Here is a 15,497-nt window from a genome sequence, read left to right on the forward strand (position 1 = left end):
TACAAGAGCTAGTTCCAGGACAGGCTCCAAAACCACAGAGAAACCTTGTCTCGAAAAACTTAAAAGTCTTGGGTCCCCTGGGTTCTGGTTTCCAATCATGAACTGGCTGCAGCATCACACTGTGGTAGCAAATTCCTCTGATCCCAGGTCTCAAGATCTGAGGCAGGAGGACCATGAGCCTAAGGTCAAGTCGAGGCTTCAACATAGCAAACACCCAGTCACCATGGAACAAAACAACAAAAACAAGACAAAATAAGAGTTTATTTTTAATACTTGTTTTTTTTTTTAATTTTCTGCACTAATGTTTGTACAGCTGTAAACTCAAGGAATCATCCAATACTTGCATACATCTGGAGAACCATTAATAAGCACCTTCGTGGTTTCCACAGTTTAAGAATTGAGCGTCTAAAACATTTTAGAAGGGATCTAGTAAAATGGATAAAAGTTCTAAAAGATGGATATCATGAGGAACATGAGAGAGAGGGCTTCATACCAATGACTGGAAAAACAACCGAGGCTACTTTATGAGGCCGCGCGAAAGATTCACACGCTCCCTAAATCTTGTCATATAAACTCCAATTGTTGAAGTAAAGACTCCCTCCCAGTTCAGGTTGCCAGTCCAATGGATGCAGGTTGAGATGGAGGTAGGAGGAGATGGGACTGGAGGCTGAGCGTGATGACGTCAGAAGAAAAGGAGGTAGGGGCTCTATTCCCCAGGAAAAGTATCAGATAGGGTCTTCTATGTCTTCAGGGATAAGCATTCTTTTGCAAAATGTGCCGTTTTTCTCTGCAGTTATTTAACTGTTTTAGTTTTAGCTGCCTTTAAACCCCGCCCCCACCATTTCCTCTTGGGTTTTTCCATTCCTGTTCTCCATCCATATTCCCACTGAGTCTTGTCCTTACCCTACACTGTGCTGAATTAAACTTCTGATGCTTGGCTTTCAATCCAAAATTTCTATTCCTTTAAGTGTCTTGGAAGAAGTTAAAAAAAGAGATAGACAAATAGATAGATAGATAGACAGACAGATAGAATGGTGGTTATGCATATGGTCAGGGGATATTTTTTAAACTAATAATTGACAGAAACACGGAGGCAGCAACTTGAACCACACCAATGAGCAATTAAAGGTCTGAACAGCTAACAGAAATATCCCAATTAGATCTTTCTAGATTGGGTCTTCAGATGAAGATCTAGCCAGCAAAAGCCATAGAGAGGGGGAGAAACAAAGGCACAATTCTAAAATTAGAGGACTATGATGGGCCAATACTTTGTTCAAGCCCTACCCAAGCCTGGGCCCCAGATGACTGTCCATGAGAATACTTAGAAACCGGTACCAGGAGTGGGGCTGAAGATTCACATGGCGTCACAGACCAGATGCTAATACAGGTACTTCAACAAAGAGGAAGAATTTGCTACAATTCAAGACACATCAAAGTCCCCTGTCCTCAAACATCTTGACTCTACATCTTGAATCCCTCTCACAAGACGTGTCTTTGACTTACCCACTAGCTTATCAGCGACCATTGCTAAAATACCGGGACTTTTTAAATCTGGGAGGGGCTGCTTCTTACCATTCATCAAATACCATGAGTTTCTAGGCTTTGATCACGTGGCAAACCATGCTAACTGAAGTTAGTCTTAGATGGGGAAGGTGGTTCAGAGCGGGAGTAGTTAGATAGGAGCACGGAGACAGAGATTGGCGTACCAAGAGAAAAAGGATGCCTCATAACCTTGCCTAAGCTGGACCTGAATGCTGTGTTGAGAAACTGACAAATTCTCAGGCACCTCAGAGAGTAACGGCTGAGCTTGTAATGCCACAGACAAGGACTAGGTCTGGGGGCTCTGTTTACTGTGGAGGACCCTAAGACTAGGAAAAGTTCCTAGCACTCTAGAATGGACACATAACTTTCATACTGAAAAAAAAAATTTTTTTTGAGAAAGGGTATCATGTAATCCATACTGCCTTTGAACCCTGCTACACAGACAAGATTGGTCTTGAACTCCTGATCTTCCCACCTCTGCCTCTCAAGTACCAGGGTTACAAGCATGCACCACTATGTTGGCTTTTTATCCAGAACTCTATAATCTTGTCTGAAGACTGGGGTCCGGGAATGTGGGGGGCCCTGCCCTCATTTGGGGTAGAGACTTTCTCATTACTGACTCGGGGTGACTGTTTTAGGGGAGGGTGAGGGGACGTTGTGAGGGCTCAGGGTAGGCTAGACCTGGGCCCAGTGGTCAGTCCACTGCAGGACAGTTTTCAGTCCGTTCTTTTGTTCCGGTCAAGTCATTTCAAGTAGCGTGTTACTGTGAAATACTTGGAGAGGGAGCAAGGCATTCTTGACATCACTTCCGTTCAATGCAGTCAACTCCCAGGGTGTTGTCCGGACATCGGCAGGTTCTGCTCCCCGGGGTGGGCAAGCAGAGGTGGGTACAGCCACCATTATTCACTGAGCAGTAGTTGTGGCCTGGAAAAGATGGAAATCCGCATCAGAGTCTCCTCTCTGACTGAACTGACATCTACAGCAGCCTCCCTGTTCACCTCCTCATAGGTTCAAGGGCCCAAGATAAGCTGTTTGTTCCCCTGTCACAAATAAGACAAGCAAGAACATGCATTCCTGATTTGGAAGTGTGGTTAATGTGGATTGTCAGCCTGGTGGAATTTAGAAACAACAAAGTCACACGTCTGGGTATGTCTGCCAGGAGTTTCTCATTGTCTTTTTTGGGGGATGGGGGTTCAAGACAGGGTTTCTCTGTAGCCTTGGAGTCTGTCCTGGAACTAGCTTTGTAGACCAGGCTGGCCTCGGACTCACAAGAGATCCATCTGCCTTTGCCTCCCCAGTGCTGGGATTAAAGGTGTGTGCCACCACCACGTGGCCTGCTAGGAGTTTCTACATGAAGTTAACTGAGACGGGAAAATCCACCCTACACCATCCCATGGACTGGTTCCTGGAATGAATAAGAAATGAGAAGGCAAGTTGAGCACCAGCAGCACTCCTCTCTCTCTGCATCCTGACTCCGGGTACCGTGTGACCAGCTGCCTCACACTCCCGCCACCTTGTTGACGCTACCCTTAAACTGTGAGCCACAGAAAATCCTCCCCGCTTACGTTGCTTTTCAGGCATTTTGCCACAGCAATGAGAAAAGGAACTAGCGCAGAGGGCTGGCTGTGCAGAGTTTATTCCACAGATCACGGGGAGGGGAGGGCTCTCCAACCCTGTGGTGGAATGTTTAACTACGTAAAGATGTGTACATTTATTCGTGGCTGGGGATATTACTGTAACTGTGTGAAGGCGTGTTACACTTGTTTCTGCTGCCTTGGCCAACAATGTAAGGATGTGTCACGTTTGTTTCTGTTGCATTTGGTTCAGTTATGTAAAGATGTGTTGCATCTGTTTCAGCTTGCCTGCCTACGGCACCCAACTGGTCTAATAAAGAACTGAATGGCCAATAGGTAGGCAGAGAAAGGATAGGTGAGGTTGGCAGGCAGAGAGAATAAATAGGAGGAGAAATCTAGGCTTGAAAGAAGAAGAGAGGAAAAAGAAAGAGGGGGACACACCCAGGGCAAGAAGCCAGGCAACTGCCAGCCGGCCAGACACAAGAAGCAGCGAGAGTAAGATACACAGAAGGAAAGAAAAAAAGTAAAAAGCCCCAAGGCAAAAGGTAGATAAAGAGAAACAAATTAAGTTAAGAGCGAGCCAGAAATGAGCCCAAGCTAGGCCAAGCACTCCTAACTAACAAGATGTCAGAGAGAAGGCCTGGCACACCGCTCCAACATGGAGCTGAAACAAACTGCAGTTATTTCCCCTCCAACACGCCCATGGCCTCCCACTGACTGGCAGCAGGCAAGAAAGAAGACGGCTTGGGAAAGAAGCCTTTGAGAGGAGGCACGGCTCAACACAGACTCTGGATCCAGGCCACCGGGAACCCCCTCAGCTCTGCTGCTGCAGCAGGATTCTGAGCTGGCTGCTTGCATTTCCTCATGCATGATATGGGAATAAGAGCATCAACCACACAAGGCAACTTAAATGAACTAATGAACAAAAGGAACCCAGATGAAACGTATAAGATACCCAAGCCACACAAATTGTGTGTGTGCACCATGCATGCACATCCACGCGTATGTAGGTGCTTGTATGTGTGCATGCATGTGGAGATTAGAGAACAACCTCAGTTGGCACTGTCTCTCTTTTGAGACGGAACCCTCTCATTGGCCTGGAATTTTCCAGTAGGCTAGGCCGGCGAGCTAGTAAGGCCTAACCCCCGCCCCCTTGTCTTTGCCTTCCCATTGTTGTAATAACATCACCAGGCCTAGCTTGTTATGTGGGTTCCGGGGATTGAACTCAGGTCCCGATGCCTGCAAGGCATGCGCTTTCGTTGCTGAGCCATCTTTCCTGCCCTGCCATTTTTCTTATAAGTCATTTTTATTTTTATTAGGCCAAATGGAAGAATGTTTAAAAATATCCATGATTCAACAGTGAGTTCCTTTGTGGCCCCTGGTGACTGTACACTTCAAGGCTCAGCCCGAGACTCAAGGTGTTTCCTGACCACATCTATGCCATAACCTCAGGCTTCTCATCTATGCCTCTGGCTCCCCATTCAGTAATGAAGACTCATGGTGGAAGTGACCGCATCTCATCCACTATGGCTACAAGCAGCAATACGCAGGCTTGGAGACTCAGGACACCCCCCAGATCGCAGAGAAAGCAATGATGGGACTGAAGGATCCTTCAGGACAGATATTCAGGATGCTCAAGTTGGGCTTTCTACAAGAAGGAGCTCTGGGGTATACTGAGTCACCATGATACTTATGTGTTGACCTCACATTCAGCAGCAAGGATGCGTTACCTTGGGGGCACTGGGAGGGGGCAATGGTGATGCCGTAGAGCCGGGTCTGCTTGTGCGGGTGGAAGGTATCCATCTCTTTGGATACAGCAAGGTCCATGGCAATCACTGAATTCCTGCAAAGCACCAAGGCACAGTAATCATGCATCTGACGGCTTGAACTGTTCTCAAGGGGTTACTCATCCTCATCTGTGGCTTGGAAGAGAAAAGATGTGGTGTCCTGCTCTCTCTGTAATCCTTCCTCCCCCTTGGCTGGGTAAAGCCTGTAGTTCGTAGTTTTGTTATAACCTAGCTCTCCCCTCTACTCTAAATTCCAGGTGACATATAGGCTCTTCTGGCCAACCGCCGCCTTGGTGTGACCCTCCCTTTGAAGGAAGGTTTGGCCCAGAAGCAGCTGGGGCAATAGTGCAGTTTTAAAACTACTTAGATGTAGATGTATGATATAATCATAGAGCCCACCAGCCATGTGACCCCAGGCGGCTCCCGGGGAAAGAGCAGCCGTGCTCAGGAAGGCCCAGGTTCAGAGATTGTCAACAACACCTCTGCTTCTCTCTGAGATTTGCAAACCCTCTTCCTCTACCTCCTTCCACATCTCCTGACAGCCAGGAAGAGGGAAGAAACAGGCGTCGCTGGAGGTCAAAGGTTAGCACAAGAGGCCCAGGGCAAAGGCCTTCAAGGCCTCCACAAAGGGAAGGACACAGTTCTGCCCTCGTGACAGCAGCCTACTTACGTCTTCCAGTCTGTGTAGTACAAATTCTTCCCATAGCTCGTCACCGCGAAAGGATACTGGAGCCCTTCGAGAACCCTGTGTCTGCCGGGCTGAGCTGGGTTCAGGCATTCTGCTCTATGGGTGCCTGTGTGCAGCAAACACAAGTTGGTCATTGTTCATGCAAGAAATGGGCCCTTTGTGTCAGAAAGTAAGAGTCTGAAAGACAAGGGAGGTGGAGCCCAGTGTTGCCAAGGCCTGTCCTGAGCAACACAGAGGGCGGCTCATCAGCGCTGACAGCCCATTTCTGCCTCCTATCTTTTCCCTTTCATCAACCTACAGCCACCTGAGTTCCGGCACCCACACCTGGCCCCACTGAGGAGCTGCGAGCCAGGGCAGAGAAGTCACAGCCTGTTCTGGCCTTGCCAGCCCTTTGTCTCAGGAGGAACCCCACTATCTTCTGGCTTTTGCTCAAGCTCCTCCCCTCTAAGCCTCTCCAGACCCTTTCTTCCCAGAGCTGGGGCACTGAAGAACTGCAAGAGATCAGCAGTTAGGGACTGGCTGCCACTAGTGTCCGCAGGATGGATATGCTTGTACAAGCATGAAAATGTTCACACCCACTCTCTGTCCTAACTAGCTGTGGGACAAACTTTCAGGGGGAAAGATGAAGGATGGGCCCCTGGATGAGCATCGTTTCCACATTTCATCTCAAGCCCAAGGGACACCCTGCACAGCTGAAGCAGGAGCACATTGGGGACTCTATGCAGGATGCTCTATTAGCTCTGCAGACATAGCACGCAGTCCTCAGGAACCTCCCACCAGAATAGGGGTCAGCCATTTTGCTATATTCGGCCATATAGCAATGACTTCAGGTTTTGCACGTCAAAAGACAAAACCAACGATGATACCGGGTATTTATAACACTTGGAATGGTAACATTTAACAATATAAAAGCCATTCCAAGCTTGTTCGCTGTACAGAAACAGGCAGTGGATGGGATTTGCCAACTCTAGAGCAAGGGGAGTAAGAGAGAAAGTGCAAGCACATGGTCTCAAGCTTCCTGTTACCTGCATCCACCCAGCAGAGCTGAGATGAGAACGGATCAAAGGTGAGGCCATTGGGCAGGCCCAGGTTGTCCTGTGCTAGAATCCTCCGGTTGGTGCCATCCATGTAAGAAGTCTCAATTTTGGGGCTTTCTCTGTTCCAATCTGTCCAATAAAGGTTCCTGAAGAGGTAACAGGGGAGAAAGAGGAAGCAAGATCCTGAAAATACTTAAGCTAAGAGGGATTCTAGGCTTACCTTGACTCTTTGCTCAAATTGGGTTATCTGTTACTAACAAATTCTATTTCCTTTATTTCCCTATTTCTTTTCCTTGGAAAAGCTAATAAGCAAATGTGGAGGTCTGGGGCAGGGGCAGTTCAGTGGGGAAAGAAAGTCAGGACCCATGTTCAGTCCCCAGCACCATGGGAGGAAAAAAAAAAGTCGAGCATGGTGACTGAGGCTTGCGATCTCAGTGCTGGGGAGGAGGCAGACAGGTCACTGGGTCTCTCTGGCTAGCAGCCGGCCCTACTTGGGAAGGGACAGGCCAGTGAGAAACCCTGCTCAAGGGTGCAAAACGTGGGCACCGCTTGAAGGATGGTACCCAAGGTTTGTCACCAAACACACAAGCACACATAAACTTTGGACCTGACATACACAAACAGTAATGCCCTGAGTAATAAACCTGTGCAGGAGGCCACAGTGGAGCAAAATGGTTTGACTAAAGCGAGATGTAGACAGCAGCAAGGTAGTGATAGAGATGCCTGCCGTACGAGAGGTAGCTGAGCGGCCATAGCACAAGGGATGTTGTCTCTAAGGGAAGGCATCGAAATGTCTAGGAGCGGGGGGGCTTGGGTATAAGATCGAGAACTTGTCATAGGATGAAAAGAGGAAGCTGCAATGGGCTGAAGAGGCCCTCGGGAAGGGGACCCCAAGACACTCAAGCGACCTCTGTTCCAACAAGGAGTGACGGGAAGTGGTTAGGCCAGCCCAAGGCTCTGGTAGCATTCATGCAAACTGAATGTTAATTTACTGTAGTGGTGTCTCATTTGCATTTTTATTTTTTTAATATTTATTTATTTATTATGTATACAACGCTTGGCCTCCATGTATCCCTGCAAGCCAGAAGAGGGCACCAGATCTCATTACAGATGGTTGTAAGCCACCATGAGGTTGCTGGGAATTGAACTCAGGACCTTTGGAAGGGCAGGCAATGCTCTCAACCTCTGAGCCATCTCTCCAGCCCCCTCTCATTTGCATTTTAATAAATAAAGCTTGACTGAAGATCACAGAGTAAAACAGCCCCACTGGTCAGCCTTACAGACCAGGCAGTGTGACACACACCTTTAATTCCAGCAGCCACACTAGTTTGCCATAGAAAGCAGGCAATGCATGCCTTTAATCCCAGTGGCTCTTGTCTTTAATCCCAGCCCTAGAGAGGATTATAAAAAGGGAGGAGACAGCTCTCAATCTCAGTCTCATTCTGAGATTCCTGGAGGCAGGATCACCATTTTGGACTGAGGTAGAGGTAAGAGCCAGTGGCTGGGCTGTTTTACTTTTCTGGTATTCAGGTTGAGCCTCAGTAACTGTCTCTGGGTTTCTATCACTTGTGCTACAGTTCACATTCACTATGCAGAAATTACTCGCTTTCTGAGCTGTCACCCTACAAAGTCTCTTGACAAAAGCGTGAGACTGGAACGCAGCCTGAAGTCCACATTGTGATGACTATGCCCACATCTCATCAGCTGGTAGACTCTTTCTCTTTTATGGATGAAACCTCTCAGGAGAACAGCGCTGGCATTAGAACCTCCTCTGAGTCCATGCAAAAAATCCAGAGACTAAAAAGGAGACTTGCAACGTATATATAAGCAGACCTACCCTCCCACGGCGTCTGTCACAATGCCCCTGGGATTCACCAAACCCGTGTCGAACAGCACTCGGCGCTGTGAGCCGTCCATCTTTGCCACTTCTATCCGATCCAGCTGAGAGTCTGTCCAGAAGATGCTGCGGCCAAGATGGTCAAGGGCAATGCCTTCCGGGCTTCCAAGATCTAGAAGGAAACACTGAGTCATACCCTAGCTGACGAGTTTTCAGTTGTCTTAGGCATAGTGGTCAAACCTTGATAAACCAAATGGGACTATGAAATTCTTACTGCTTATAAGATGAGCAATTTTCCAAGTGACAAATTCAACCATCTTCAGCCACTGGTGGGTACCACACCAGGCACCTGGAAGGTCACTGTGACAAAGATGCAGCCATGCCCATTAAGAAGCCCACAGCCAACCACCATTCAAACTGAGGCCTAGTTTCTATGGGTAGATATAGATACAGGATCAACTTAAGTTCACCAGGGAAGGTTTCTGGAGAAGTGGGCATCTGTAGAAGCTGGTTCCTGAAGGACCAATGAGAGCTTATCGGACAAGGGTCTCGAATAAGTGTTTTCAGATCTAGAGAAGACTACAAGAGGCTTGAAGTGGGCTGCAAGTAATTTATATGGCCAGAGACTGTGAGAATGAGGGAGTGGCCCTCAGTGAAATGAGGATGGAGGTGAGGAACTCAAGAGTGTGTCTCACAAATGAACAGGAAACATGAAGATGGAATGGTAGAGTTTTCCTCCCTTGGTAATTCCGGGGCAGGGAGGCATTTCAGGAAGCAACATTGCCAAGGACACTGTCAGTCTTTGAGCGTGAGTATAAAGATTTTAAAAAGAAGGTGCTGGTGATTACAAACTACACTCCCCACAGTCTCCACTGAACAACAGCAATAGCAGTCAAGACACAGGTTGGCACCGTGAAACAAATAGTCCACGGAAGTCACTGTAAGTGGAAAATACAGAATGACATTGTAGGATTTATGGCATCCTTGAGATTTTTCCCTGTCCTATGCAGCGGACGTTTAGCTCGGCTGGAGTGAGAACAGGAAGCGAACCCACCAAGCCGCACCGCACCAGGCATCTGGTGTTTGAGCAAATCACCCTGCACACGCTCATCTATATAGAAGCAACTCAACCTTTGACCTCAGACTTTCCTGGAATAGAGCACGGTGTGAGAACAGCAAAGTTTCTGTCAGAGGCTAAGGAGATAGCTCAGTCCCTAGTGTTTGCTGTGCAAGCACAAAGACCTAAGCTCAATCCCTCGTACTCAAAAAATAAAATAAAATAAATTAAAAAAAAATACCTATAAACCCAGCACTGGGCAGGCAAAACCAGGGTTTGCTGGTCTCCAGGCTAGACCAATCAATGATCTCCAGGTTCAATAAGAGACCCCATCACAAAAAGAAAAAAAAAGAAAAAAGAAAAAAAAAGTGGCGAGGGTGAGTGATTGTGGTAATCACCTGATGTTGGCAGGCACATGTGCGTGCACCCACCACCCACACGTACACACACAGCCCTCTGACGGGAGCCCAACCAAGACAGTGATTCAGAACCACCAACAGTTAACATATGGTTTATTATTCATACCCAAAGAAGAGCTGTATAAAATACAGTTTTTTCCCACACCATGAGAGGCCCAGGAACAATGAAACTGCCTCCCAGGGGCTCCCTGTGGTTTTCAAACAAAACACACACACACACACCCCAGCAGCCACTCAGTCTGGGGAAAACTTGGAATGAGCATATCCTGTGGGACAGCTCTGAGCAGCTCTCAAACACTGCAGGAAGAGGGGCTGCCCAGCCTGACTCAGGGCATCCAGAGGAAGACTAGGAGGAGCGTACGTCACACCATCGTCCTCTTCTTCACAGCTCTGCTCCTGATCTCAGACCCAAGAGCCACTGAGCCATTTTTCCTTCCAAACAAGAAAATGCAGTTCTGTGAGCTACACTTTGCAGAGGAATGGGCTGGAAAAACACCCCTAACTGTGTTGAAGGAAAGGGGACGGCAAAGGGAGAGGTTTTCCCTTACTGCTGTGTGAAAAGGAAACTGAGTACGATTCCAGGCAAGGAGGCCCCAGGAGGAGAACACGTCTCCAACACCTCCCCAGAACTGCGCTGGAAGTCCATCTTAGCCTGAATCACTTTAGCTCTTACAGCCCTCACTAAGCTTAAAGGTCCCTTGGCAGATTTCCGGTGCCAAAGGCAACAGGAAATAGCAGACAGTGACCTATTCCCCTCTTCAACTGGATTTGGAAATCAAATCAGAGATAACAGCAAGAGCGTTTTCAACAGAGAGGTAAAAGGCATTTTCAAAGTTCTCTTTTGTTAAGCCAGAGTATGAAAGCTAACCAATATCATCTAAATACCCTGTCAGCTTCCAGAAAAGGATTTGAGGGCTGTGTGCAAAGCCAGGGCTGTTTCACTCAGAGTCAGCTTGATTCCTGACATGTTATCTCTAAGGAAGGAAATAAGGAAGGGGGGAAATGGCCAACGGCCGTGGGGTGCATCAGAGGCGTGCTGAGTTACAAGTCGAAACCTTGAGTTTGGCTCCCAAGTTAAAGGAAACACAAAGCAAGGCTTCCATTTCAAAGGTGTCTCTTCCACCTAAATATTTTGCAGAGGAACTGGAGGACTTCATACTAATGGCTGGACGACAAGGCCTTCCCAAAACCGATGAGTCACGACTGAAACATCCATCTCAAGTTCCTCGACCACGTCAGTACAGAGACCTTTTACAGATCCTGGAGGTTTTGGTAAAATGACTAAACATACTCATGTGAAATAGATTTAAAAAAAATAAACGAACAGGCTGAGGGATGAACCAGATCCTCACACATGCGAGGCAAACGCTCTAGCACTTACAACTTTCCATTTTGAGACAGGGCCTTACAAGTCGCCCAGGCTGACCTTGAATTTGTGGTCCTTTTGCCTCTCACGTAGCTGGGAGGACAAGCCTACAGAAGCGGGCCTTGGCTGTGGTGATCATAGTTGTAACCAGTACCAGGGAGGAAGAGGCATGAGAAGCAGGACTTCCAGGCTAGCCAGGGCTACTGAACATTGGGTTAAAATAAATATATAGTAGCCAAAATAGTTCAGTTGGGAGCATGTTAAACTAAAGATGTAAATAAGTAAATAAGCAAGCGGAGTGGTAGTGCTGGCATATAATCCCAACACCTAGGAGACAGAGGCTGGAAGAGCATGAGTTCAAGGTCATCCTCAGCTATTAATATGTTTGAGAGTAGCCTGGGTTACTGGGTTACATGACATCCTATCTCAAAAACCAAAGAAATAGTCTTCAGCTTCTGGGTGAGCATCTAATAGTATGTTTGTGGGTTTTTTGATGTTCCTTCCAACCACTGCCTTGAATAAACCCTCACGGAGCACGCGGCGGAGCAGACTCTGTGAGAAGCAATTGCAGGCTCAGAAGCTACTGGATGAAATGGAACGGTGAGTTTAGTCTCATGATCCACAATGGCGGACTATGCACGCTTCCAGAGAAAGGTCCAGGTTTGCTTCAGTTTTATTATCCTGAGACAAGCAGCTAACCTCAGTCAGGATGTCCTGATTTAATGACTCAGGAAACCCATGGCAAACTTCAGAGGGGCTGAAAAGGGTGGAGAGTGTGGGGAGTGGGGTGGGGGGGCATAGGACCCACCCCTTGCAAACCAAGCAGCTTCCTCTCCATCCTTCACCTCCTGCCCAGAGCAATGTGGGCTGCTAGAAGCAGCACCTAAAGGGACACTATTTGCTTGCTCACCTTGTCGAATGATGGTGGTTGGCTCTCCGCCATGCAGGCTAGCTCTCCCAATGGAAGGCTCGCTGATGTCGGTCCAGTAAACCACCTTGTCCACACAGTCGAAGGCTAGTCCAATGATGACTTTTGCCTGGAAGTGATACAAGTCAGTGATTGAGGACAGTTCGCCCAGCAGCTAGTGTTGTCTTGAACTTTCCTTCCCGTGTGCCTATATATCCTCAGATAGTATTTTATTTTTTTATTTTTTATTTTAAATATTTTATTTATTTATTATGTTTACAATATTCTGTCTGTGTGTATGTCTGCAGGCCAGAAGAGGGCACCAGATCTCATTACAGATGGTTGTGAGCCACCATGTGGTTGCTGGGAATTGAACTCAGGACCTTTGGAAGAGCAGGCAATGCTCTTAACCTCTGAGCCATCTCTCCAGCCCCTCAGATAGTATTTTAAATAAGAAAATTTTTGTTCACATTTTTTATTGTTGAATTGTAGAAACTACATAGTTTAGAAAAAACTTTTTCTCTTTTCTAAATGTGTGTGTGTGTGTGTGTGTGTGTGTGTCTGTGTATGCAGCACAGACGTTCACGTGCCCTTGGAGACCTGAAGAGAACGTTTGATCCCCTGGAGTCAGAGTCACAGGTATTTGTGAACAGACTAACTTGGGTGCTGGGAACCAAATGGGTCCTCTACAAAGCAGCAAGTGCTCTTGGCCTCTGAGCTATCTTTCCAGCCCCAAGAACGAGCATTTCAAATGTACAAGATCCTTCAATGAGTACTACAAAGCACTAAGGAGAAAATTAAAGATGACCCAGGAAACTAGAAAGAGATAAATCAGGCTAATGGATTCTGCAATTTAATATCGCTAAGACATCAGTTTCAGTGACTCAGTGTCTCCTTTGTTAAAGCTATCAAGCTGTTTGGTTTTGCTTATGTTTGATTGTTGACATAACACTGGCTGGCCTGGAACTCCCTATGTAGACCAGGCTAACTTGGAACACAGATCTACTTCCTGCGTGCTGGGATTAAAGAAAGGCATGAGCATGACACATGGCTGGCTGTTTTGTTTTTGTTTCGTTTTCTGTGGAACAAGAAATTTATTTTAAAACATGATAGGAACATACAAACAACAGTAGCAATGTGTTGGGGGAAGCGGCTTGTTTGTTTCCCGGCTGCCCAGACTTTCAAAATAATCACACAGAAACTGTATTATTTGCAATACTGTTTGGCTGATAGCTTAAGCATATTTCTGGCTAACTCTTATATCTTAAGTTAACCCATTTCTATTAATCTGTATATCGCCATGTGTCTATGGCTTACCAGCAAGGTTCCAATGGGCTCCTGCTGAGGCGGAGGCTTCTGTCTTCTGCGGGCAGCTACATGGCTTCTCTCTGACTCCACCTACTCTCTCTATATATCTCTTTCAGCCTGGCTTTACCCTGTTAAGCCATTGGCCAAAAGCAGCTTCTTTATTAACCAATGGCAATAAAACATATTCATAGCATACAGAGTGGAATCCCACATCAGCAATGAGTCTGCTCATGTCTATAATCTCAGAACCTGGCAGACCAAGGAGTCTAAAGCTAGCTTTGACTACAGTAACATGTAGTTATTAGGCTAGCCAGAGCTACAAAATAAGACTGTTTCAAAAAATAAACAAATAAGCCAGGCGGTGGTGGCGCACGTCTTTAATCCCAGCACTCGGGAGGCAGAGGCAGGCGGATCTCTGGGAGTTCGAGACCAGCCTGGTCTACAGAGCTAGTTCCAGGACAGGAACCAAAAAATAAAAGCTACGGAGAAACCCTGCCTCGAAAAATCTAAATAAATAAATAAATAAATAAATAAATAAATAAATAACAAATAGCCGGGCAGTGATGGCGTCACATGTCTTTAATCCCAGCACTTTAATCCCAGACAGAGAGAAGCAGATCTCTGTGAGTTTGAGGCCAGCCTGGTCTAACAAGAGCTATTTCCAGGATAGGCACCAAAGCTATACAGAGAAACCCTGTCTCAAAAAACCAAAAACAAAACAAATAAAAGTCTAAATTAGCCCAAAGAGTTAAACTCAAATCTCCCTGACTTTGAAATCTCCTATAGTCAAGACTGAGTGGCACTGACCGCCCTAGGGTCTTCTGGAAGATTGGCACAGCAGACCAGAGCACCCACAAACAGCCTCTCACTGATGATTTACGTGGTATTTTTGACAAAGGTACCCAGGTGCCAGGCAAGTAATACGGTTTTCTTAACAAATGGTGCCCTATCGTCTGAATAAACACATGGGGGCTCCCCTCGCAACCCTCTGGCTGACCTTATACCATAATTAAGAAATTAAAGGCTGAATCTTTCCTTTCAGAAATCATGAGAGAACATCTTCACAGTGTTCTGAATAAACCCATCGCCAGGCCAAGCTTGCGGAACGGCTGATTCCGGAGCACGGAACCACACTTGTCAGTTTGTTACAGTGGCTCATAAAAGGGAATACATTGCGCATTTAGACTTCATTTGTCTGTTACATGTGCATTATATTTGCAAATGGAAGCTGTATTACATTAGAATACAAATATTACTACTATCTTGGTTTCATATTATATTACACATAGCTATTAATGATTTGAGTTTTATAATATAGTGTGTGATATGATACTGATATTATAATATAGTACGTGATATTATACTATGCAATAGCATATACTACAGTATATTTAGTTATTATCTTGATATTACGCTGTCTTGCTATTATGCTATATTATATTTTGTTACATTACACATAGTTATTAATCATATTAGCTTTAAATTATATTGTGTTGTATCATATTTTCTTGTATTACATTACACTACTATCTTATATACAGCCACATCTCTAGAGCTGGGACCGTCCTCAGGGCTAGTCAGCCAATAACTCACAGGGATATGGAGAAAGGTCTTGGCTTCTGTCTTCTTCATGGAATTTCCCTCCAGAGGCAGGCGTTCGATCTTCCCAGTCTGGGCAAAGAGTAAGTGAGTCCCTGGGGGTAGGGGGATGACGGCTGTAGGTACTACGGGTCTCTGGTGAATAGGGGGAGCCACTGTACTCAGACCTAGAGGGCGAGAGAAGGTCAGTGAGTGGGAGCTGGGAATTCCGAAAATGCACAGGCACATTCTAATGCTCGGACATGCAGATGAATCCATGCGCACATGCGTGAGCACACATGTGCATAAATATGAGCGTATATTCATATGAATGGAATCCATGCAGACATGTGTGAGCACACACGTGCATAAACATGCGCGTATGTTCATATGAATG

The 15,497-nt window shown here is 46.4% G+C and overlaps 1 protein-coding gene across 1 annotated transcript in view; it reads right to left on the reverse strand.

Moving 5' to 3' along the window:
- Nucleotides 1-242: 242 nt before the first annotated feature.
- Nucleotides 243-15,497, reverse strand: part of Nid1 (nidogen 1) — a 77,277-nt gene continuing 62,022 nt past the window's right edge. The window contains exons 14-20 of the mRNA XM_041630821.1: nt 15,116-15,288; nt 12,218-12,344; nt 8,466-8,637; nt 6,617-6,774; nt 5,574-5,697; nt 4,847-4,959; nt 243-2,466 (exon numbers count right to left, since the gene is read on the reverse strand). Coding sequence (XP_041486755.1) covers nt 2,345-2,466; nt 4,847-4,959; nt 5,574-5,697; nt 6,617-6,774; nt 8,466-8,637; nt 12,218-12,344; nt 15,116-15,288 — 989 coding nt within the window. The 3' untranslated portion in view covers nt 243-2,344. The remainder of the gene's footprint in view (nt 2,467-4,846; nt 4,960-5,573; nt 5,698-6,616; nt 6,775-8,465; nt 8,638-12,217; nt 12,345-15,115; nt 15,289-15,497) is intronic.

Source organism: Microtus oregoni, unplaced genomic scaffold, assembly GCF_018167655.1.
Source record: "Microtus oregoni isolate MIOR12 unplaced genomic scaffold, Mior012 000035F_ref0000213, whole genome shotgun sequence".
Classification (NCBI taxonomy): domain Eukaryota; kingdom Metazoa; phylum Chordata; class Mammalia; order Rodentia; family Cricetidae; genus Microtus; species Microtus oregoni.